General features: G+C 38.8%; 1 protein-coding gene across 1 annotated transcript in view; it reads right to left on the reverse strand.

Annotated features, from left to right (window-relative positions):
* grin2aa (glutamate receptor, ionotropic, N-methyl D-aspartate 2A, a) overlaps positions 1-25,031 on the reverse strand; it is a 282,924-nt gene extending 257,893 nt beyond the window's left edge. Inside the window, exon 1 of the mRNA XM_055223747.1 lies at positions 24,565-25,031. Within this exon, the coding sequence (XP_055079722.1) occupies positions 24,565-25,017 (453 nt within the window). The 5' untranslated portion in view covers positions 25,018-25,031. The remainder of the gene's footprint in view (positions 1-24,564) is intronic.
* Positions 25,032-25,689: the final 658 nt, after the last annotated feature.

Consider the following 25,689-nt stretch of genomic DNA (forward strand, 5'->3'; position numbering starts at 1 on the left):
TCCGCAGAATATGATTTTTTTTTTAGGAGCATTTTTGTTCAGTCTTTCTCAGATGTCTTTTAAATTTCCTTTCCTTTTTTACATTTTCAGTGGTACAGGAGGAGTAGATACTGGTACAAGTCTAGAGCGCTTATATATTTTAATAATTTCACATATAAGTTGCAGCCCCTTATAGTTCAAAAAATATGGTACTTTTACTTTTATATTGTGTTAATGTTACACACAGGTTAATTATGGGGTTATTGGATGGGCTCCAACAAATCTATGCTGTGTTTGATTCTCTAAACACAATTAGTTTTCCATGACAATGACAATAAAACCTTGAACCTTGTGAAAAAAACAATGTTGGATTTAGTTGGACGAGAACCATTAGGAAGCAAAACTAGAAGAGACTAATGGGGCGGCGCTAACGGTTCATTTTGAAACATGTTTTTCATTCTTCGTTTAAAATGACCTTTAAATTGTATGTTATGAGAATAGATGTCGTTTTGAATAAGGTTGAAGGTCTAAGATTTAGTACTAGATCTTCAAAAAATATCTTCCATCCCTGAGGAGAAGGCTGCCCCATACCGGAAGAACAGCATGGTGGATTTTGATTAAAATTCAAATAACATGTTCAGGGGGAAGAGAGGGGCCGTACCAATAACCCCACGGCTGTAATACCAGGAGAGACGAAGCTTAGATCAATAAACCTGACCTCATCATTATTAAATCAAGCTCCACTTTTATGCCCATGCCACACCGAGGCCATAGTTCTGTACACGATAAAAAAAATAAATAAATAAAAAAGACCTGCCTGGTTAAGAGTTTATGCTAGTTTAACTTTAGGACCTTAGAAGTTTTTTTTATTCTATATTCTGTGTGTGTAAAATAACTTGTTTGCAACAATTGGAAGATTTCAGTTTTGTTTTTGTTTGTTTTTCCAATTAAAGATCAGAATTATGTCGTCACAACTCAACACAACAGAATTTTATCTTCAAACAAACAGATTTTTTAAAGGAAATTACTACAAGTCTGTCACCGTTCAAATCGACTCTGACGCAAACTTGTGTAACAGACAAATAGATCTTCTCTTGAAAACACCGAATTGTTAAACTTGTGTTTCAGCGAGACTTTTGGTTTTCCGTTTATTTCCATCTGCACATCGTCTACAGTTCATTTGACGGACAGGGCCGAGCCAAAGATTCCTCCAGTGAATAAGTATCTGTCGCTCTTAATGAAGTGGTCTGCGCCGTGTGCTCGGAATTAGCATGCTAGCCGGTTCCTGCAGCTTAGAGGCATGCAATTTAATCAGAACATTTCAGAACACTCGCAACAACAGAAAGGAAGAGACTCTGAGGGTGTTGACGGGTTGGCTTGTAATGCAGGGATGGAATGGGTCAAAACGGATTGGGAGACATGGAAATTGTTTGCCCAGCATTTGACAAATTTCGTAATGTTGAAAGAAGATTATAGAAGTAAAGCTGATCACAAATTAATTGATTGATTTAGGAAAATGCCTTTTACTACAAAAAAAAAAGTGCTCGCTATATTGCCGTCCGTCTTTCGCGGCCTCGCAATTTTTTTTTTGGTGCAATTTTTCATGCTTTTTTACAACGTATGATGAACGTGCATTGTGTTGTGCGTCCTGATTGGCTATTGGACTGTAGACCATTGTGTTCTGCGTCCTGATTGGCTGTTGGACTATAGACCATTGTGTTCTGCGTCCTGATTGGCTGTTGGACTGTAGACCATTGTCCTGTCTCCTCCGTGCCGTGTCTCCTGTCCAGTACAGAATGTGTTCAGACAAATTTACATAAACGTTGGATCGCGGTGTGACTCTGAAGTGCTGTATGTTTGCGATTCGTTTTCTCCCCGACAAAACCCACAATGTCGATGAAACGTTCTGCACCGACAAAGACGCCTACGAAGGTTTGAACTTTGAGAGAGTTTAAACGAGAGAGAAATGTGAGAAAATGTTAACGCCTGTGTGAGAAAAGTGTATAAAGTGTGTGGTGAGGGGTTTTACAGACAAAAACAGAGAATAATTGTAAAAAATAAAGCTGATACTTTGCAGATTTTGCCTATTGCGGGTTATTTTTAGAACGTGACCCCTGCCAGAGACAAACATGTGGAAACAACTCCTGTAACACTTCTAGACTGTAGTTTCTCTCTCATGGTTTAACAAAAGTGCAAAATATGTTCTTCACTCGTGGTTTAAAACTAGATACATGCAATTTAATCAACTGCACGTGCCCAGAACCAGACAGACTGAACTCATTGTGTTCACTCTGCAGATATGTAAGCAATCGTCACCAACCAGAATGTGCATAATGATCAAGCGGATTCGTCTGTTTGCTTATTTTAGCAGCAACACAACAAAACACAGATTATACAAGGCAGCTTTTGTGTTGGTAATGACGCTCGCAAGAAGACATGTTGATATTTTCAGGTGGGAAGTATGTCTTTAAAATTTGAGGAGCATAAAATACTTTTGTAGAAGCAGTAGCATGAGTAGAAGTGCATAAGGACTAGTGATAATAATCGTAGTTTCAGAAGTACCACTCTTAGTCTTAGTATTAATGGTACTACATAAACCAGGGGTGTCAAACTCAATTTCACCGAGGGTCACATCAGCAAAATGTGCCAGATGTAACTGTAAAACTGTATAAATGTAACTGAATGTAATGTAAAATAAACATCTGCTGATAAACGGACATTTTAATACAGTCATACGTTTGAATTTAACTTGTCGCGGCCACATAAAATGACATGGTGGGCTGCATTTGGCCCCTGGGCCTTGAGTTTGACACAGTAGCACATAAGCAGTCAATATTACTTTACTACTAATTTTGTGTTAATTCAGCCTGAGTATAAGCAGAAATAGTAACAATACTGGTTGCAGCTGCTGTTTTGGATAAGTATTTCCAGTACTTTGTTGAATAACTTGACCAATAGTAGTTAATTTTATGTTGATGCTACTTTTAAAAATGGCCTTTACCCAATTTTTCCCCATGTATTTGATCAATATTTGTTTTGCAATAGCGATAAATTGTATAAGCAGCTCCTGAGATCAAAATAAGTACTGTCTGCATGTAATTATGAAGCATTTTCTTGTCCGAGAATCAGGATTTGCGCTCTTGGCATGCTAGTTATTGTTAGCATTACCTTTACAAACTCCACTCTGGTGTCTGAAAGTTGCGAAAAGCACTTCTAAACTCATTGTGGTGAATTATTACGATGCTCCGAATGCATAAGATGAGTGCGGAATAACTTTGGACCTATGCTTTCACATTTTTAAAGCGATAAAATGCAGTCTAGGTATATTTTCCACTTCTGAATACCAGTAGAAAACATGCAGAGAAAAGCCTGAGAGGTATTGGATCCCCTTCTCAGCGTGAGTGGATCTACAAAACAACCATTAGATCAGCCACAATAGCGCAGAACACCGCAACGACACTAAAGCTAATGCCATCTCGTGCTGTTAAACCCTCCAACCTACGCTTTTGTCAATTTATCTGAAATGGGGGAAAGATGTTGTGGATTTCTCAGGTCATAACTTCTCTCCTTGCAATAGATTTTATTACAGAAAGAGGTTTTGTTTTTTTTTACAGCGCCTGACCCAGCCTCAGTACCCGTCGTCAGGGGCAACAGTTAAAACGCACTCTTCTTCAGGTTTGTGACGAGCGAGCGCCGGGATCAGGAGAAGAGGACGCAGGTCGTGTGGCTAATGCTAAGGTTCAAAAAAGAGGTAAACACACGGGAAAAGGGGAGGTCAATAAATGTGGAATATATTTAGTTAACTGCAGAAAAAATAAAACAAAATAAAAGTCATACCAGCTAGGATTAAATGGAAGTTACTAGATATTTATCATGTATTTTCCTGCGTCTCTGTCTCTGTATAGAACAACTTGCTTCCTGTTATTGACTTTTTGTAAACATAAGTTAAAAGTAGCAGAAAGGTTAGCGCCGTCACCTCGCTGTAAGATGCAGTAAGGTTTATGTGACTGGGGGGTTTCCTCAGGGGCTTTTAGTTTCCCCTGTCAACTTCAAACAGACGGATGGTTCGATATAGATGTCCTTTAACGTTTAACGGGCTGTTGTGGTCAGAGTTATTCGCAGTTATAGATTATGATTTTAAGACAGAAAACTGAAATAAAGTGGTAGTAATGTTCACAAATTAACCTTTTTTTTTTTTTTTTTTTTTTGCAATGAATTTTTTATTTGTGTAGTAACAAAATCAAAACAAAAATAAATTAATTAATTAATTCAATAAATAAAGAATATTTAAAAATAAAATTATTATGGGTAAATTGTTGTATTTTTATTTAACAATATTTTTTGCGATCATTTTTTTATTTGTATAATAAGAAAAACTAAATAAAAATAAATAAATAATAAAATAAATAAATAAAAAAGTCAAGGCAAGTTTATTTGTATAGCACTATTCGTACACAAGGTAATTCAAAGTGCTTTACAGAATAAGAAAGACATTAAATAAAAAAAAAAAGAATTTTAAAAACAAAATTATTAAGGGTAAATTGTTGTATTTTTATTTAATGATATTTCTTTTTTTGTGATTAATTTTTTATAATAATAATTTTATTTTTATAATAATAACAAAATAAAAATAAATAAATAATAAAATAAAAAATGATAAATAAAAAATAAAGAACATGAAAAAATATAAATATTAAGGGTGAATTGTTGTATTTTTATTTAAAGTGTGAAAACATACAGTCACCTCTTTTGATTTCATTTGAGCTCGCTCATGTTTGACGCAGTGATGACAAACTGGGATTGACACATGCGCATATGGGGGATGGGGGCAGCTTAGAAAAAAAAAGAAAATATGCTAAATATCTATATTGAACAGATATCATTGAACAGAACTCCCCTGATATCACCAATTACGATATTAGCAAGACAGAGACGAATATATTGGTTTGTCGATATATGGGGCTGATGATCTTTTTTAGCACATCTCCAGGACAGGCTGATGTTGATGCTCAAAGAATACACATAAAGCTGCTTTTAAAAACTTCAGCGCAGAAAGATATGGTCCATCTTAAACAATAAGTATCGACATTGTCCATAAAAAAACCCCACATCGGTCGATCTCTAACATTAGCACTGATAAAATGTTCATCGGTGCTAAAACATGCGCAGTAAACTGATTTTTTAGTCAGAATCTCACTGAAGATCTGCAGAAGAGTTACATAACAACCACACAACAAAAAGTACAAGAGGTAAAACCAGCATTTGCAGCTATTTTCACGATAACAACACTACGAGAGGAAAATAACAACAGGAATGATGATGCTGTATGGATTTTTTGAGCTCTACAACTATATCTGGGCTGTAAAATAATTTGTTGCATGATTGCGTGAAGATAAAGCTATATAAAGCTCTTCTATTTCCATTTTTACTCATAGGCAAATCCAATCTGGGAATATGGGAATAGAGTGAACGGTGCAGCGCGGGGAAAAACATCGTTATGGAGTATAGATTTCTGCCGATATTGAAACCGGAATATTGTCTAAACTGCATCCGTACAAACTTCTAACACATGAAAGTAGTTGCCATCATGGAAAATCAAACCAAATTGAGTCATGACAAGAAGGAACGGGAAATATACTCATAGATAGATAACAATTTCATTCCCGCATTCATTCATTCAAAATCGATTCCCTTTGGAGAAACGAGAGCCCATCCTTCATCTTCATCGGCAGCAGCCACAATCTTGACTTCGCACATGTTCCACTCGAAAACACACACATACATGTACTCTGACGCTTTTTTCCCCGCACAGACGATAGAGATAGAGAAGCGGCGCGGCTAACGGCTAAAGTGTTGCCATGGGAATATCTTAGCGAGGTAATAGGATATCTGACAACACCCCAGTGATGTCATTATCACAATCTGGTGGCCGTGCACCTACTCAGACAATTACAGCGCAAATAAAAACACAACCGTGGACTGAAGGCATGCGGAACTTTACGTGGGTATATTGTCCAAAAGTAAAAGTACTTCAAGGTAACCGCACTTTACTTAAGTACATTTTACAGTGGATAATTTTACTTTTACTTCACTACATTTGAGAGACTTTCTATTTATATTTTGGAACTGGACTGAAACGTGAACACTGATCGATATTTTTAGCACGTTTATGTTTTTAGCTAACAAAAATACACAAAACAACAAGCCTACAAATTTAAAAAAAAAAAAATCATGTCTGTTGAACCAAGATCAGTTGTTTATCAAAAATGTTCATCAAAATCACTACATTTGATGCTTGAATCGATCCAAAATACTTCAACTTTTTTACTCTTGAAGTACATTTTCAAAGCGTTATTTCAGTACTTTTACTTAATATAAGATTGTTTCATGTGATACTTTTACTGGAGTATTTTTTGACTCCTGCATCTGTACTTCTGCATAAGTAACTAAATATACACCACGGGATATACCACGTTTTACGCCACTGGTTTATCGTCACGGGGCCGACCTGAGTGGCTTTGTTGAACCTGGAAAATGACAAAATTATAATCTCAAAGTGGAATAAAAAGATTGTTTCCCATCAGCCCCTGTGTGTTTTGCATTAGTCAGCACTTGGAAAACGCCGAGTTTCCCCAAGGTTCTAACACGAAAACGCTTTTGTGTGAAAAGTGACATTTATTCAGCTCGATTCGGGAAGAGTAACTACTTCATTAAGAAGTTAGAGTTAGAGAATCAATTACAATGTCTGAATCAGTCTTAATAAACTATTTGTTCATTATGTATAAAGTCTTTGATCAAGATTTATTAAAGTTTCGTCATTAAAACATGTCACAAATGACTTTATCTGGAAAAGAATGAGTTATTTTCTATACAAATCCGATAACTTGGTATTTATTAAACCACAAAGCCTTGATATCTTCGTAAGGATTATCCAAATTCTACAAACTGGCCATTATGTTCAAAGTCAGTAAGAGAAAAATAAACAAGGTACTGAAATAACAGAATAAGGCGTCTATAAATCAAACTTTACTTCAAACTCCAGTGGGTCCAAATACATTTAAAAACAGACAGAAGTTGAACACAATAATAGTCGATAGTCCGTATACGCAGTTCCTTCAGTGCCTCCAGTGTTCAGGGGTTTACCCAACGCCGCTCCACTGAGGCGTCGTTAAAACATTTATAATTTCATTTTGCGAGTCCTCCAGGCACTTCATAAATTTATCTACAAAGTTTGTGGAAACATTATTCGGCACAAACAGCAAACAGACAGTTGTCCATCCAGGGACTTTCAGTAAAATGTGAAGTGCATCGTTATACGCAACCTTCAGCTTCTTAAACGTGGTCTGAGTGTAACTGCACCACAAGGGGGCAGTGTAGAGGGGTCTGTAAGAGTAGATTAGTAAGATTACAACAGTTTTTTCACATTACTTTCCGTGCCCACATATTAGTTTGTGCATACAGTTTGCAGTACTGCCTCTAAATGTCGTCATCCCTGAGATAACTCCTGATGATGTGACATTTGACCTTATCCACAACAGACCTCTCGCCTCCAGACACGTGAAAAGCAGGAAACATGGTCTTTAGGCGCCTCTTTGTTCTCACCATCGCCACCACATGGTTTTTAGAGTTAAACTTATCCTCCTGAGACATTTTGGGGTTTTCTAGGCCACAATGCAAATTTTTAGAAGAAGAAGAACAGCAACAACAATGCAAAAACGTTAAATTTAGAGTATTTTTAAGAGTTTACAATGTTCAGAATTTTTTTTTTTTTTTTTTTTGCAAAGGCACATGTCTTCTTGTGTTGCTGTGTTCAGGCACTTAAATAAATCGTTTTTGAATATAATATAATATTTTATCAAAAAGATTTAAATGTCCACATAAACTGTCTGCATTCGAGGACATTCGTTTTACATCACTTTTCTCAGAAACTACAAAATGTAAAAAGATAATTATTTGTTTTTACACTCATCAGGTCCAAATCAGCCCAAATAACAAAGAGAAATTAATAAAGCCATGAAAGAGCTCGGGTCTTAGGAGGTTAATATCACATTCGTCTCCATGATCTGAGCGGACTTTCTTCAGCTTTTGATCAACATTCTCTCAATAAACACGTCTTACACCATTTTATCTCTAGGATGCATTGTTCATATACAAACTAAAGAGCAAAGGTGACAAGATCCCACCTCGTCTCGGCTTTTTTTCCCACAAGAAACAGTTCAGAAGTGACAGTTTCCCATCTGACTTGTTTGGCTTGTGCTAAAAATGCAGAGCCCGGGTTAAATATGGAAGAACCCCTCTGCGCTGTAACAGTTTGCCGTGGTTGATGCGGTCAAAAGCTTTTGAAGCGTCGAAGAAGCGTAGGACACAGAGAAACAGAGAGCAGTGCCCACAATCTGTAACTGGTAAATTTTAAATGTTCCGCTGTGATCTGATCCAGGCCACAGGATTTACCCAAGGCGAGTTTCTTAACTGCAGCAGCAATTTGTTCAGTCGTGACAGTCACATTTTCACAAGAAACATCAGCAATATTAAAGTTTACACTCTTGACACAATTGAAAAGATCATTATAATGTTTTTTTGTTTGTTTTCCAGAGTCTAACAATGTTCTTTGGCCCAGTAACCCCTTCAAAAGTCAAAAGCAGAGGGATTTTAAAAGCATTTCTTAAAAAAAATCTAGCTCAAAATTACGTGCAAAAGAACCAGCCCTAAGAGTTTGTTCTTTCCGCTTTACGAAACACATGAAATTATCTACCAGCGTGTTTCTTTACCTCACACATGGGGCCCTCCTTCGTCGACCAGCAGAGACCTCGCTACAGCCCGGTGCTTGTAAAAAGACCCTCCAGAGATAACTTCAAATCTCTGAAAACGTACGAATCATTGAAGATTTTAACTGGAAATGTGAGTATTGATCTTTGTCGTGTCCTTGGGCAAAGCATTTCTTTTCGTTTTCTAGCACGAACGTTGCATGTACGTGATGATTTACGCTTTATCGGAGGAGTTTCGTTAACGCTAATGCTAATCTTTTTTATTGTAATCACTAGTATATGCTAAAAAACAAATTGATTTCATAATGTCACGAGAAACGTAGTACGTGATTTACTTTGGAAACGATTAGAGTAAAGCTAAAGCTGTAATAATGTTGGTATATATTTAACTTAAAATAATTAGCTAAAGTGTTGTAACCCAAAATTGAACGCATTTATCCTGTAAATTGGCTCTTTACTAAGCCCTGTATATAATTAAGTAAATTTTTCTCACACTCGCAGTTAAACAAATGCATTACAGAGCTGAATTAAACACTTACAAAACCATTACCGTCAAAACGCTTTTTCGTCATGTTTGGAAACCGCCGCACGATTTGAGCTGGGCATATTTACTCGTACGGTGTAATTGGACAAACTCTACGTGGCTCGTGTTCTTTCTCGGTACCTCCCGCCCCGGCCTACCCCCCCCCGCTACCCCCTCTTGCCTCTCTGATTTGCTGTTTGACACGAGCTGCAGCAGTAAACAGTGCAGTACCAGTGGATGTGTGAGTGTAATTATAGTGCTGCAGGGGAGACGACAACGCACAGATGAATAATGTGTTTTGATCTCGCGCACACGTTCGCGTCTACTACATTAAAAGTGACAGATACACGGAGAGTTGATGCTGAATCTAAAAAATTAAATAATAACTTTGGAAAGCGCGTATCCTCTCTGCTGGAGCTGAATGAACGATTTGGGGAAAATGTCTAATTGTGATTTTTTCTGGCAAGCTTTGAGATTGTGATTAATTTTGTAATCTATGTTTTAATAAGCGGATTCTGTCGCTTGGCAAATCCAGAATGATTTAATTGTGTTTTTAATACAGAGGAATATCAGTCTGGTCTCTAAACCCTCTGACGGAAATGTTTTTATCCTTATCTCTTCTCTTTTAATGGTAACTTTATGATGATTAGTGGTGAATATTTATGTTTTGATTTGTCGTACAGTTGTCCCTCGCTATATCACGGTTCACCTTTTGCAATCTCGCTGTTTCTCGCTTTTACAGAGTATGAGCGTGCATTGTGTTCTGCCGTGTCTCCTGTACAGTACAGAATTACATAAACGTTGGATCGCAGTGTGACTCTGAAGTGCTGTACGTTTGCAATTTGTTTTCTCCCCGACAAAACCCACAATGTCGATGAAACGTTCTGCACCGACAAAGACGCCTACGAAGGTTTGAACTTTCAGAGAGTTTAAACGAGAGAGAAATGTGAGAAAATGTTAACGCCTGTGTGTGAAAAGTGTATAAAGTGTGTGGTGAGGGGGTTTACAGACAAAAACATAGAGAATAAATGTAAAAAATAAAGCAGATTTCGACTATTGTGGGTTATTTTTAGAACGTAAACCCCCGCGATAAACGAGGGACCACTGTACAACAAATCAAAGCATAAATAATCACAAAACATCATCATAAAATTAACATTAAAAGTGAAGAGTGCAGAATAAAAACCTGGAGGTTCTTGGAATGTTCCACAGTATGGCATTAAACCTTATCAACAATAGACAAGAAGGTGTTTTTTTGTTTTTTTTTTTGGATTGTATTTTGAACAGGGCACCCAAGGGAAAAAAAAGTCAAAATCTGATTGGTATTCCCTTGTATAAAGAAAGATAAATAAAGAAAAAGAAGACAGAGAGAGGAGGAGGGAAGTCCGTTCTATGTCTGTTTTTTTAACAATACAACTCCTACAATCAAATACTGTATTTTCTGAAATATAAGTCGCACTGGAGTATAAGTTGCATCAGCCAAAAAATGCATAATAATGAAGAAGAAAAAAAAAAATTCACGTATAAAAGAGAGAAAGAACGAAATGTGAGAAAATGTTAACGCCTGTGTGAGAAAAGTGTATAAAGTGTGTGGTGAGGGGTTTTACAGACAAAAACATATAGAATAATGGTAAAAAATAAAGCTCACACGTCGCGGATTTCGTCTATTGCGGATTATTTGTAGAACGTGACCCTCGCGATAAACGAGGGACCACTGTATTGTGATTTTGATGTCTTTTTTTCTGTCTGTGAAGCACTTTGAATTACTTTGATCGACTGGCTAATCCATCTGTCCCAGGCAAAAGATTCTGTTCAACGCTAACATTTAAACAGCGACGAAAAGACTGAACTATGAACTGACAAACTAACACGAGAATCACATTTCAGAACATGTTTGTATAGATTCAGACCACAGGGTTAGCGCAGGATAACACAGGACGTTTTCCGTTTCTGGAATAAATTACGGTACTTAGAAAACTGCAGCCTTTGCGATTTGATAATTTCATCCACTCAGATCGCAATTTTGATTCAACTGTGATTAATCTCGCAGCTCTACTCTCGGCGCAGAGAGGCATGTGCCATCACGGATCAATGGATTACATCACTGCTGGCGGAGGAGGTTCACGTGTGCTCGGGTGGTTACAGTCCAGACATGGTGTAATTAGTTTAAAGGGAAACATTGAGTGTAGCAGCGTGGCACGGGGCTTTTCTTTCACAGTTACATACACAGGTCAATGGTGTCACTGGACCAGACAAAAGCACAAGAGGTTGGGCTGGTGAGGATAGTGAGGGTCCAGTTTCGGTAATTTTTTTTAAATAATTCACACAAGTGTTGTCAAAATCCTAAAATTTTAAGCTTGATTTCGACAAAAGAAAAGCCTCGATAACAAAGTAATAGTTTTACCATGAGGTTCTTGGAAAAGGTCCAACGTCTTAGTCCTATCGATTTTTCAGTATGTTCAAAAGAGTATCTTGTTTTAATACTGTTTTTCGCGCACCGATGTTATTAGTTGTTGTCGGATTTTAAAGCGTGTTGATGTCTCTGTCAAAAACTCAAGACATTTTTTCTGATAATGATTGATAATTTTCATGAAAGGCAAATCGACCACCATAAACGGCGCGTCCATTAGCGCTGACAGCTTGATGTTTGATTCACGTTTATGTCGAGTCAGGATTCAGTCCACAGTGCGCGATGTGGAAAACACGTTCAAGAGTAACATTTGAGACTGAAATATGAACTGCTAAACTGACAAGAAACACGTGTATTTGAGTGGTTGAAAGTAAATCTTTAAAAGTTCCTATCCTCATCTGTGGTCAAGAGGTTTGGGTGTTGAAGGAAAGGAAAAGATCATGGATACAAGTGCGTGAAATGAGTCCCCTCCGCAGGGTGGTTGGAGGAACTATGTCTCTCGTCTGGCCTGGGAAAGCCTTGGGGTCCCACTGAAGGAGCTGGAGGACATGTCTGGGGTGAGGGAAGTCTGGGAGTCCCTGTTTAGACTGATGCCCCCATGACCCGGCCCCAGATAAACGGAAGAAAATGGACGGATGGAGTAACATCACAAAAACAAGCAGGTCGTCAACTGCAAACCAAAAACGTTACTCAGTATGTCTTTAACAGTTTAATACAGAGGTGCCCAAACTGTGGCTCTGGGGCCTAATGTGGCCCTCAGATCAATTTTTCTTGGCCCTCAAGCTTCCAGGTGAATTGGCCCATATTACCTTAAACAGTACTTTTTACCGTACATTTCTATAAATCTACTTTAGTTTAGTTTGTTTATTCAGATACACACAGAAAATAAATAAAACATTGTCACAGTCACATACATAGAATTTGTTCATTGTGACTGAAAGGCACAGGCTGAAGCTAAACTTATTTATGCCTAATTCCACATCTAAAGAATAATATACAGTATACAGTAAAGAAGAAGTACATTTGTTTTTATATTCTTACGGTTACCTCTGGATTTATATTTGTATATATAATAATCATTAGTAGTCCTTTTTTATCATGATCATAGGTGTTATTTTTAATCATCAACATATTATTATTACTATTTTGTTTTCCTACTACATAATTCATATTATGTAGTAGACAAAGTTTATACTATGTTCTTTAATGTTCGGTTGTCATAGTAACAGTTATACTATTGCTCTATATTTTTCTAGAATTTTTTATGTATACATTTTCTTAAATACTTTGGACAATGAATTAAAAAGCTGCACATCAATCAAACAATTCCATAAATTAACCCCTGTAACTGAGATGCACATAGACTTTAACAAGCCCGTATCAGATATTTAATGTCCCACTGAGGATATAAGTACGAATAAAGGTCTAGTGTTTCAGTCTAACTTGTAATAATACCACAGATTTGAAGTATTCACTGTCTTGGCGTCCAGTCTATGGCCCTCAATCGGCCCTCAGCTTCGTCTGTGTTTTTATATGTGGCCCTTAATGAGAAAAGTTTGTGCACCCCTGGTTTAATAGATCTTGTCCTAATTAATATCTTCTCCGAATGTTCTTCCAAATACTCCAGGCAGCGAAGGTCACGTCTGTCACTACATACGGCACCTTCTACATACACGACACATGCGGATTTAAATTACGCCTTTAAATTTTCACATTGGACGAGGTTATGCAAAGATTCATCAACCCAATTATTCCCGTCTTTTTTCATCAAACAGAATTTATTAATGTGTTGTTTTTTTGGGGGGGTGGGGGTGACAGGGGACTGGAGCGGAAATCTTTAGCTCATAAAGCAAATGAAGTTTACGTGCTTCGCCGAGCAGTAGACAAGAGCCATTAATTTGTTTGATTTCGTGAATAATTAATCGCTCGCCACGTGTGATTTTCTAAAAGGTGCACGAGGGATGGGGTTGGGAGCGGGTGGTTTAGTGCGCGGTAAAAGTGGCAGTACAGTATCACCGCCAAAGGGAACATGAAAGCGAATTGAATATTTGGTTTTCAAAGTGTTTGTTTTAGTTTTCAAAGCAGAGAGGCAAAAGATATTTCCCTTCGCTGCTGTTCACACATCTGGTTCGTGCAAAATATAATTAAATATATCACTGCGCAATAAGCAAAATGTAAAGATTTCCTGTTTTGGAGCATTTCTTTGACATGACAGCTGTGAAATGGTGAGAAGGTAAAGACATCCAGCAAATGGTCAAGGCAGGGAAGCGAACAATCACATATTTGCAAAGTCTCAAACCATTTTACCAATTTAATAATCAACGATCAGCTTGGGTCTTTTTAACCGACAAGTACAGCCAGGGTTCTGCCAGTAAAAGCATGCGGTTTGGATCAGTTTCGAGGAAGGAAATGTGTTTTGTTTTTTGCTTTTTTGTGTTAAATGTTCGCCTGACACGACTAGAATAACATCTCTGAATTAAACAAACCTGTAGAAAAACACAAAGGAGCTCATTTGTCACTCATCATTTCGAACAAAGTTTAGTTCTTCGTTCATCGACTCTGCAGAAACTGATTTCAGTCCAATGTGTATTTTTCCCCGTCCTAAGCAGCTGTATACGTTTTGACGTGGATGAATCATGCAGGTCCCTGATTGACCAGACTCACATCTTCGTAATGTTTTGGAGAAGTGCATATTCTGGATCCCCGACAGGTGAACTGGCACTGAATAAAAGTCTGTCTGGTTTATGCCCATGAAATTAATATTTACAGCCATTTTTAATAGGATAATAAAAAGGGATAAGATGATAGAATAATATCTGAAGCTGTGAATGAGCAATATGACACATTTGGATTAGTTTTTGTCATATTGCCCAGCCCCAAACAATCTCAAGAAACAACACTGTGGAACAAAGATGCAGTTCCTCGTTTACCACCTAATGACGTCACAATCTGAAACGGAGCCTTTTCAACTTTAGACAACGTGCCTGGCTCTGTGCAGGATTTACCGAAACATGCATGAAACAAGTCCAGTAGTGATTTTCCCCCTTTAATGGCCTTGGCACATGGTTCAAATCTCAAATAGTATAATTGCACCTTTAAAACTCAATAGGGAGCTTGAAGGAACGAGTGAAACGAGCGAGTGACCGACATGATTCAGCCATTATTGACTTGGGGAGGAAGTCGATAACCGTTTAGCGTGAGAATTACATGAAGCCAATCAACAACCTCTGGCCACCTCCTCAGTCAAACAGGTGCGGGTTTGAAAGAGCTTTAAAAAGTTGTGGAACTTCCAGCTTGGAGTAGGACGTGGAGAGCTGCTCCCTGCCCAGATTGTTACTCTCCAATATATATGTGTTTTTTGTTTTTGCTGATTATGATGAAGGGCAAATGTACCTCTGCCAGAAGCTTTTGGTGCACACTTTTTATCTGTTAAAAAACGAGCTGCGAGTGCTTAAGACTGAACTTTCCTCTGAAACTGACAAACTAAAACAAGATGTCATGGAGCTTGAGTTTACTCTTGTCGAGGTGGAGCAGTCTCTGTCTGTTTGCACGACGATATTGTAAATCTTCATGCCAAGGTGGAGAATATGTCCAAAGATATGGGCAGACTGGAGAGTAGCTGTGAGGATTTGGAGTCCAGATCCTGCTGTAACAGTGTGTGTATTGTGTTTGTGCCAAAGGATCAAACATTGCACTAAAGTTATACATACTCACAAGGTAAAGACTTCCATCAAAAGTGATAAAGAAGGACTCACTTGTGAACCGCAGGCACTGGTCCGTGAACCTTAAACCTGACAGACGTCCTCACGCTATATTAACCAAGTTCTACTCGGACTATGACAATATTCTCTGGAGAGTCACGGAAATGCACTGTATCACAATAAGAGGCACGACCATCTCAGTCTTTTTTACGCCATAAAAAACACTAGAACCCGTGCAGCCTTTACTCATGTTCATCGCCAGTTACAGGACACCCTGGGAGTCTGCTACGGCACACTTTACCCGGCCAAGTTATGTATTCCTTACGAGGGACTACGACTTCACTTCCCCAGAGGAGCCAAAACCTAAATAACTTGACTGCCCCCGGATACAAACACTGCTGCGTAGGAATGTCCCTGTAGGGCAAGTCGAATCTCAATTTTTTTCTACGACTGAACCACAAAGTGCATCTGTTTTTTTTCTATACTTACTTTATCTGTGCTCGACGCTTTCTAATCATTATGGCAGGAGGTATTGTGTTTAGTTAGTGGTAGTAAGCAGCGCAGTCGTTAGCGTTTTTGTTTTGATTGCTCGGTTTAGGAGCCTGCTCTGCCATCTCGATCATTTGGGGACGGGGACATCTGCTGTGTGGGAGGGAGACGGGAGGGTGTGGGGTTATGTTTGGTGTGGAATATGTCATGTTATTTCTCTACGTTTGTCTGTTCTGTCTTTCTATTCCTCTCTTTTCCTTAGCATTATAAAAAAAACTTGTATTTGATGCCAGTGCTCCATGTGAAACTGTAAATATTGATGGTATTAGATTTCCTACTGCATGTAAAAGGTTTGAATAGCTCCATTAAACGTTAAAAAGACTTCACATCTATAACGCCTCAAAAGTTACGTCATTTACACCTGATTCTGACAACTCTTTTTGTCAGAATCGGTCGTTCATGGGCGGGACAGGTCCACTCTTCGTTCAATATTACGGTAAGAGGAGTGGCCACTGTTTACAATGTCAAAACTAATAGCTGATAAAAAATGGGAGGTTTTTAATTGTTGTTGGCACAGTGTTTAATAATCCAGTGTTGAGTCGATGTTTGATGACCCGGGTTTTATGTACAGGCTGTTGAATGACCTTGACTTGTTAATACGAGCTGAGGATTTAAATTGTGTTATCGATCCTCTATTAGTCCGTTCAAACTCCAGACTCAATCTATTATGTCTAATACTACAGCGCTTTTTCAAAACATAGATTGGTGGCTTCGTAGAGGTTTTACAATCCAAATACAAAAGCATATTCCTTCTTTTCAAGCACTGACTACTTATTTTATAGATGGTTCAGTTATTTCTAAAGTGCTCTCATCTGAATATCACATTTCAGACTCTGCGCGGCTTAGTGTTAACATAACGCTGTCGAATCCACCAATTGTTATCTCACCCCGGAGGTTTAATTCTTTATTGTTGTTGGACGAGGAAAGTCATAATTTTATTAGATCCCAAGTTGATGAATATATGACTTTTAATAAAAGGGACTCCTGCCCGCTCCTGTGAGAGACTATTTGCTTGGACAAATTCATTTCTTTTCCTGTTCCAATAAAGATCGTAGGGCTAAACCTGAGGGATTATTAACAAAAAATGTGTGATATAGATAATCAGCTTCTTAATAAACCCTCTCCTGATCTGTATGAACAGTAACTTGATTTACAAACTGCATTTGATTTACTTTTTACTTCTGGCTCAACACTTAAAGCATCAGGAGCTTTTAGGTTAATATTTCAAATTAAAGACACAACACACAATCTGGTCTCTGATCCAAAAGCAGCAAAGTTTTTAAAGATATTTTTCTTTATGTTACCTTATAAATTCCTTTTGCATTAACGCTCACTTAAATATTCAGGAGTTAACATGACCCATACATGTTCCTCTTTATATGCAGCCAATGATTCTCTGCTGATCATTCAAATTAAGTAAGACTTTCCTTTATTTTATTGGGTCAAATGAACATTTTTCTACAGTTTCTCTTTTCTTTTTCAATGCATTCCTGTCATTTTGCCCAAATCAATGTACAAACTTTGGACCAACCTATAACTTCCTTTTTTGTGGAAGCGTAGGAGAGTCATTATTACAAAAGTTAACATTGAGTGGTGGTCTTTCTTTCTTTATTGTACTATTATGTTCTATTGTCAGCCCATATTTATGAGTTAGTTGAAGCTCTTCTGGTCTCAGTATAGGAACCATTTCAAGCTCGTTTCAGCTTCTACAATAATGCCTATTACAAAAAAGTATTTCCTCCTGGTATTTACGCTCTGTGGAGAGACTCGAGCATCAAAACCTTCAGGAATTTGAATAAAGCCGGTTTGTTTTTAACTTTATCAGATTTGTCCACTGTAAACAGACTTCCAGCTACTCATCTGCTTCATTACTTTCAGATACATTATTGTGCGGACTCTTTTTTCAACTTACCCTTCTCTTCCAGCTGCTCAACCATAGGACGACTGGTTAACCTTTAAATAAATCTTATTTTGGGTCAATTATATTTGTAATATATAAACGGCGTATGTGCACTACGATCAGAAGAACTTGGGAACAGAAACTAGGAATTTCTTTTTCAGATCAGCAGTTTAAAGATTTATATATGGTTCATTAATCAAAATCTCACTTATTGGAAATTTCCGTTTAGGTTGTGGACCGACACGTATGTAATCAGAGTCACGTGTTCTTCTTGTGCTCAAAACGACTTAACGACTCTAGACAATACGCAGAAATACTCTTTAAAGTTCTGTTTAAGGTTGACTTTAACTCTTTGGACTTTGCTCATTCCAAAACACTATCTTTGTCAGGATTCAGATCTTTTGTGTCTTGCCTGGAGTTGGGGCGGAGTCTCTGGCACCACCCACGACACACCTGCATCTGATCTGCAATCGAGCCTCAGCCTCTGGAGCACAAACTCGTCCTTCATGTCGCGCTCCGGTTTATTCCTCCGTGTATCCACCGTGATCACGATCCTCGGACCCACTCTGCACCTCCGCCTCCGACCCAGCTCTCCACGACCGCTACGAACACCTCAGCCTCAGATCCAGCTCGTCTCGACCGCTACGAACACCTCAGCCTCTGACCCTGCGACCCACGACCTGCTCCACGACTTCAGCGCACAACACCGCTCTCAACTACCTGCTCCGTTAACCTACATTTACTTTCCCGTGTTTGTGAATACATTTTGTTATATTTTAACCCCGAGTCTGAATCTTTGGTCCCCCCCTGAACATTATGACAATCTTCTACATCACTTATAGCCAGGCACAATATTTTTGCTTCTCTGGAAATCTGCTTTTGTTTTATGATGTCTTAGAAACTTGGAAAAGAAAAATATTGCAGCTATGAGTGATGAAGAACATTTTGAACAGAAATTGGGTTCCTTTATGGAATATCGCAAATCACTGAAAGCTCAACCGTCAAACTGACCTCCCAACCTTTATTTTCCTCTTCTCTTCTTTTTTCTTCCTCTCTATTTTCCTTTTTTTTAAGTTTGTTTGCCTCTTTTTTTTTTAGAATATCTTGATTTGACATTTATTAAGACGTTAGGTTAGAAAATAAGTCAAATGTAAAGGAAAAAAAATTGTGATCCATAAATCTTTGTGTGGAAATACTGTGATTCCTCAATAAAACTATTTGTTATTTAAAAAAACGTTGGAAAAGTGCACCGGCAAGAAGCTAGCAAGAGGAAAACACAATGAGCGAAAGTCAAATAACGCTAAATACATTTTTTTTTCTCTTCCTTCTATTTTGCGCAGTGAATTTTTTCCCTTTTTTTACGCTGCCAGGGTGGTACCTCGGAGCGGAATTGCTTAGAATGCAGCAAAGGAAGACATTTCTTTTCCTTAATCAATAATGCATTCTTTTCAATACAGCCGAGTGATGCATTATTCAACAAAGCCACCGAGATGTATGGAAGAGGGCAACCAACACGGGGAGATGCACCAACATTTATCTAATTAACAAGCTGGTATAAAAGATAGCGGGATGGATGGAGACAGATGGGTGAACGGGGGGAAGAAAGAAGAACGGTATAAATGGGCAACCCTGTCGAAGAGCGCGGTCTACGGGGTTGATAAAGCGCGAGGAGATTTAGCCCTCAATGTGACAGCGCCGACGTGTATTCAGAGCACGCAACGCCTTCAAAGCAATGCACAGTTTGAAGGCGTGAACAGAACAGACGAACGCACCGAGGGTCTTACAAGGCGTAATCATAGCCGGCAAGCTAGCTCTTACGGCGCGCGCGGAGATTAGTCCGAAAATCTGCATAGAACAAGGCAGCGCGCGGGCATCTTTAGGGAAGAGTCTAAACCTGGACCTGGAGAGCGTGAGGGGGAGATGGTGGAACTTAAAACAGGGATTACGCGAGCTTTAATGTCTCTGCTTTTCTTTAAGTGGAGGAGCGCGGTGTTTGCCAAAGACGGGGGGGGTTAAACTGTACGCCGCATTATCGCAGTTTAGAGAGTGAGTGTAAACATGACCCGAACTCACATTGTGTCGTTCAGTTTGCACAAATAAACCGTGGGCTGGACCAAGAACGTAAAGCAAAGCGAAGCAGTGAAGCAAACGGGGCTGCAGCTTACTCTGTGCAGCGTTTAAAGTGATAGTACGTCACTTTCTGGAGGTGTAAAATCAACTGTATGATTCCATGAAAGTTAAAACCGTACTTTCTCCATGGAGGTAAATGCGTTTTATGCTACACTGGAGCATTATAGCCAAAGGAGCGACATTTCCATGGAAACAGGCACAACGAGGCCCTCCTCCAGGCGAATGCGAGTCTGTTTCGAGGAGATATAACAGCGCTCACAACGAGGAATATTTGTTTTTCAGTGCATAAAAACTGTGCACTGAAAGACAAATTTAAGTCCTTATTTAAAAACTATTTATTTTAGTTTACTTCAGGGCAAAAAAGGTTACATACTATGGCTTTAAAGATTATTTTGGCACCCGTACATACTAACTACAATAAATAAAAACAGGAAAGTTATACATTTGTGAGTTGTTTTTTCATAAAACAGATAAAAGTAATTTAACTGTTCAAAATAGAATTGTTGAAGTTAAAATAAAAGTAATAATTTGACATGTTTATGCAAAGAAATGTATAAATAATTCAGTGATATTAAGTATAGCCTGATATAAAGGGATACAACTGGAGTATTTATCTTGTTTTTTTAGTAGAATAATTTAAATGACCATCTATATCAAACAATACAGGTAAGAGATGATATATTACCTTGACTTTTTTAGATGCTAACAAGCGTCTGTCAGAACTCAGACGTCAATAGAAATTTGGGGGCCCGGGTCATAGTAGTAGCTCTAGTATAAATTAATAAGAAGAGGGTCCCCCTAAGAACATGGGGCCCAGAACAAGAGCCCCCTATGCCCCCTCGCTGTCCACGCCCCTGCTCAAACACGCCTCATGACGGCTTTTGACACGTGTCTCAAAAGCTGCTGGAAACGTGTAAGTAATGTATCATGTCTTCTCTATATTGACTGATAAAGATTAATTAGTCTCATCAGAAATCAACAGGTAACACTGCAGTATGTAGGGCTTCAAGTGCACGCAATTAGTCAGATTAAGACACCAGCAAGTCATTAATCAACAAGCGCCGGCCAAAAGCTCTCATTTCTAAACGTGATCATCGAAAAGGGTGGTGTTATTGCAGAAGTATGGGTTTGTTTCCGTGTATATAAAGGAGTTTCAGATACAAATAAAGTCATGAATGCTGCGTTTTCCTCCTTTTTAGAGACATTAGATTGACCCACATTCATTCCTAACCTTAGCAACTTGCCAAATCTTAACCTAAACGCTAAATTTAACCCATCTTAACCCATATATGCACTTAAATAACAGCTTTACATCACGGTAACCGGATTTTAGCCTCTACAATTTGATAAATACTTGCCGACACACAAATTTTTCGAGCAAATAAACGCTCAAAAACATCTGCAGTCTGAGTGAGCGATGCTGCTATAAACGCAATTTCATCTGTGGACACATCAGGTTCATACTTTTATTTATTTACCTGCATTTTTCTAAAGACGTGCGCCATATCTGTAACTACTAGTGTTTTGTTAGCATCCCACGGGCCCTTCAGTCAAAACAAGAGCAGCCAAATTGGAGGTCTGATCACCGTAGAGTGGATCATTTCCCCCGACACTCTTCAGATGCGATGTTGAGAGCTCAGTGACTGCTGTTTCAATGACTCTCTCCTGCAGCAGGTGCCAATCAGGACACTCGGTAATTCCCCGGCTCTCTAGCCTCTCCTCTGGTCAAACGCTGGGATTATCGCCCCTCCACAGCGTCCCCCCTCCCTCCCTTTTCTTCTCTTCTTCCACTCTTTCCTGCAATCTTTCTTAACTCTCTTGCTGTGAATCAATAAACCATTACCGGAGCAACAATTCTATATTAAGCGTAAACAAATAACGGTTCTATAGGTTCAATTTGATCGTGCACAGGAAGAGATATTTAGTTGGAATGGTCAGAACATACAGTACACGAGCTCAAACAAGTTAATCGATAAATTGCAACGAATCGATTGTTAAGATAAGATCAACTAATTTAGTAATGGCATGATTGTTTCTGCGAGAGAACAGGTTTTATGATTCAGGCAAAGTAGAAAATACTTGAGAAAGGAAACATTTAACCTTTTTCAACCAAAAAAACAGTCTAAATGTAGTTAACGTTGCAATCTAATCTCAAATTCAAACCTGGACGGGATTATTTTCATTATTTTACTTTTTATATTAATTATAATATTATTTACTATAATTTTTACTATTATTATTATATTATTTATATGTTTATTTTGTATTATTTTGTCTTTATTGTGTATTTATTATTATTATTGTTAATATTACTAGCTATTTTTTCTATTCTGTGTATAGCTGCAGTTGAGAACAATACTTCAATAAAAATTTGATCAGAAAAAGAAAATAAAACCTTTACAATCTAAACAACGTATTGATTATCTGAAAGAATAATCGCTAGAAATAATCGATGGTTGCAGCCGTACCTTATACAAAAACCTCACTAGAGAAATAATTCCAGTTCCATTTATTTTTGCAAAGCCCAACATGATTTAACCAACAGAAAGTTAGAAAATCAACAATGAAAGAGAAACAGACAAGCAAATTAATCAACAGAAAACAAGTAAATGTCCTCAGACCCTCCTCCTCGGCAAGGAAATAATGCAAGTTAGCAACATATTTTTAGATTCTGCTGTTCGATTGGTTTAAAATAAGCAGTTTGTTGCACTAGAGAGGGGAAAGTAGGCTATGTGTAAGGCTACTGCAAGTATTATTTTGACAATGGCAAGATATAAACCACACCTCTCACAGCTGACCCCGTTTCCTTTGCTTACATAAAAGGGCTTAGTAAAGACACACGGACGCTATATGTGGATTCTTAAGGATGCTTAACGTGCATATGACAGGTTTGACGACTCATTTTCACTATAAACATGCCTAGTTTTTTATTTTTTTGAATTTTGGTTTAGAATTTTACTTCCTGGTTGGACACGGGAGGCAGATGTGACGTACGTAGAGGTATTTCCATCACTGTTACTACACAATTATAATGTCAACAAGGGTCAAATCGTCTCTAAATTGCAGAATAGCTGTTATTATACTGATAAAAATTAATAACACCAGCTTTATTTTGGTGCATGAAGGTTTAAACTATCTGAAAAATGCCTTGGTTGTGCGGAAATTTTCAGTTTTGATGACATAAACTGAGGGATTGTAGGGTTAGAACTGTATTTTTGTACTTTTCTTCACAACTTACAGCCATTATTTTTGCGGGGTTGATATTTATCTTGTACTAGCATGGAACGTCGTCTTATTCTTTGTACTTTTCTGAAGATTTGAGCAGTAAAGGGTTGAATAAATACCTTTTATGACTCATTAAATGGATTAATGGCGGCTCATGTTCATTAAAATACTGCACATATAGAACAGTTTTGGAGGGAATCCTGCTTTAAGCTAATCGCGTCAGTGGCGTAACAGCATTGAATATTATCGTTTATCGTCTATATTTTCTTCACCAATAAATCCTACTTCAAAATTTGTTCTCGTGACAGGTCTATTTTACAACAGGCACCCGCCAAACCAAGTAGCAACTAGAAAAACATGAAAATCTGTCATATACACTTTAAATGCCTCTTTTTTGTTAGAAATGTCACGATGTAAGTGTGACAGGAGAGCCATTGTGTCAGAAATTCACATTCACGCAGTCAAAACTTGATTGGCAGGCAGACGGTATTGCCCGTTCGAATGTGAGAAACCGACGAGGGACTCCATAGCACCTGGTGTGAGGGAAATCCTGCACAAAGTGTTCCAGCGAGCCACCTACGTCTCCTGCTTTCTCACACCTCTCCCTTAAGGCTATCTCTTGTATGCAAATGATTATTCCATCTCCTAACACCTCCCCTGCAGCTCCACCGACAAGGCGTAGCGCTGATATGTCCGAGATACAGCCAACGTCCGCGCTTCCCTTTCAATCTCCTAGCGTGATAACGGTGGATTTTGGAATTTGCGAAACAGAGCGTGGTAGCCAAAAGCTTTTCGGGGGCTGACAGGTTAGTGTGTGCTTTGTGTTCAGTTTCACAGGTTTGCGATTCTGCACAGATGGTACACCAGAATTTCAGGCAACGGTCCGAAAACCAACAAATTACACTCTGTACATCCATGCAACACTCATTCTGGTGCGAGCCCAAGCAGCTCAAAGCCAAAACACCCGCCAGTCAACCGTTCATTCATTGATACTTTGCAGCTGATGTCGTCAACGTTCCCTGGGAGGTGATGCTAACTAGAGGCACTGCTGTCTGAAGCTCTGTTACTCAAGCTAGACTTTAATCCGATCTTTGTTTTAGCACAATCTGACCAAAAAGAACTGACCTAATTCGAAGTACAACAGCCTAAACGGGGCCATAAATGCATGACTGACCACTGGCACCTGAAAAAAACTTGTTATTTCAGATCGATTTAGCTTTTTTCTTGAGCTTTCAGACATTTTTGACATTTATGTTTTGTTTCCATGGTAACTGTTGAACAATCCACCACAGACACACACGGAAAGCCCTAGACAAACGTGACAACGCTGCAAAGTATCAATCGCGTCACTCAACATTTATTACTTTTTTTTTTACACTTACCTTTTCGGCCATGATCATCGACGACCCTCCGTGGATGCCGAGGATGGGGATGAGCGTCTGCGAGGAAATAAAATCCAAAATCTGCGCCACGGCCTCCTGATCCGTGCCGTCGCCGAAGACCACGCCGTGTATCTTAGTCCCGGACATCAGGTCGCACATGTGGGTGATGATGCTCTTCGGGTCGGTTTCGTTCACTAGCAGAGTCACCACGTTGACGTCGATGGGGTCCTCTTTGCTCCACAACGCCCGAATATCCCGGTCGGAGATGTAGCGCGTGCGTCCGAGGATTACGGCAATGTTCAGGACAGGTACCTTTTCTGAGCCTGTGCGTTTCTGGGCGGCCGCCGGGTGGGCCATGACGAGTAGTACCACCAGGAGAGCCCAGCATAGTAGTAGGATCCTGCAATACCCTCTTCTGCTCCTCCTCTTGCTTCGCTTGGTGCTGTGGGACATCGCGCCGAACCTCTTCATCCCCTGCGGAGATAAGAACGGAGATGGGTTGAAAGACTGGATGATATCAGATGAAAAGGGGTGAGATCGGGGAGGTGAGGAGCGGAGTTTGAAGAGCGGACAAGATGGTGGAAAGGGAGAAGAGACAGGAGGAATAAATAGTTAATGCAAGGCTCTTTCGGTACAAGTGTTCAAAGCACACGTTCGCTCCTCGTCTCTGTGGAGTTATTAAGCACATAAACCTGATGCGGTGGGAGATGGCCTTGAGAGGAAGCAGCAGAGGTGCGGCAGCGAAAGAAGAGATGACTAACTAGTCTGAACGGTCACGATTCAGGAGATGCCATTTGTATAAACAGGAAAGAGGAACGTGGACCAACTGTTTCTTGTAATTGGGAAAGGCTGGTTAAAGTCAGGCACGAATCTGGGGGAGATGTGTCATAACATGTTCTAATTGGGTTAGTTTCTGCTTCGTAGGGGGTAAAGGAAGTCAAACAAAAGTAAATACATAGACACTATTCATAAATATAACCTGCCTGGCCTGGACGTAACGTTTTAAGGAAAATCTTTAACCTTTCCAAAGCAGAATTTGACGTATTTAAGCACAAAATAATGTTAATATTTAAAGCTGCACTATGTAATTATTATGTTTGCCACCGTCTTGTCGCCATGGAGATG

The sequence above is a fragment of the Periophthalmus magnuspinnatus genome, chromosome 8 (genome assembly GCF_009829125.3).
Source record: "Periophthalmus magnuspinnatus isolate fPerMag1 chromosome 8, fPerMag1.2.pri, whole genome shotgun sequence".
Lineage (NCBI taxonomy): Eukaryota > Metazoa > Chordata > Actinopteri > Gobiiformes > Gobiidae > Periophthalmus > Periophthalmus magnuspinnatus.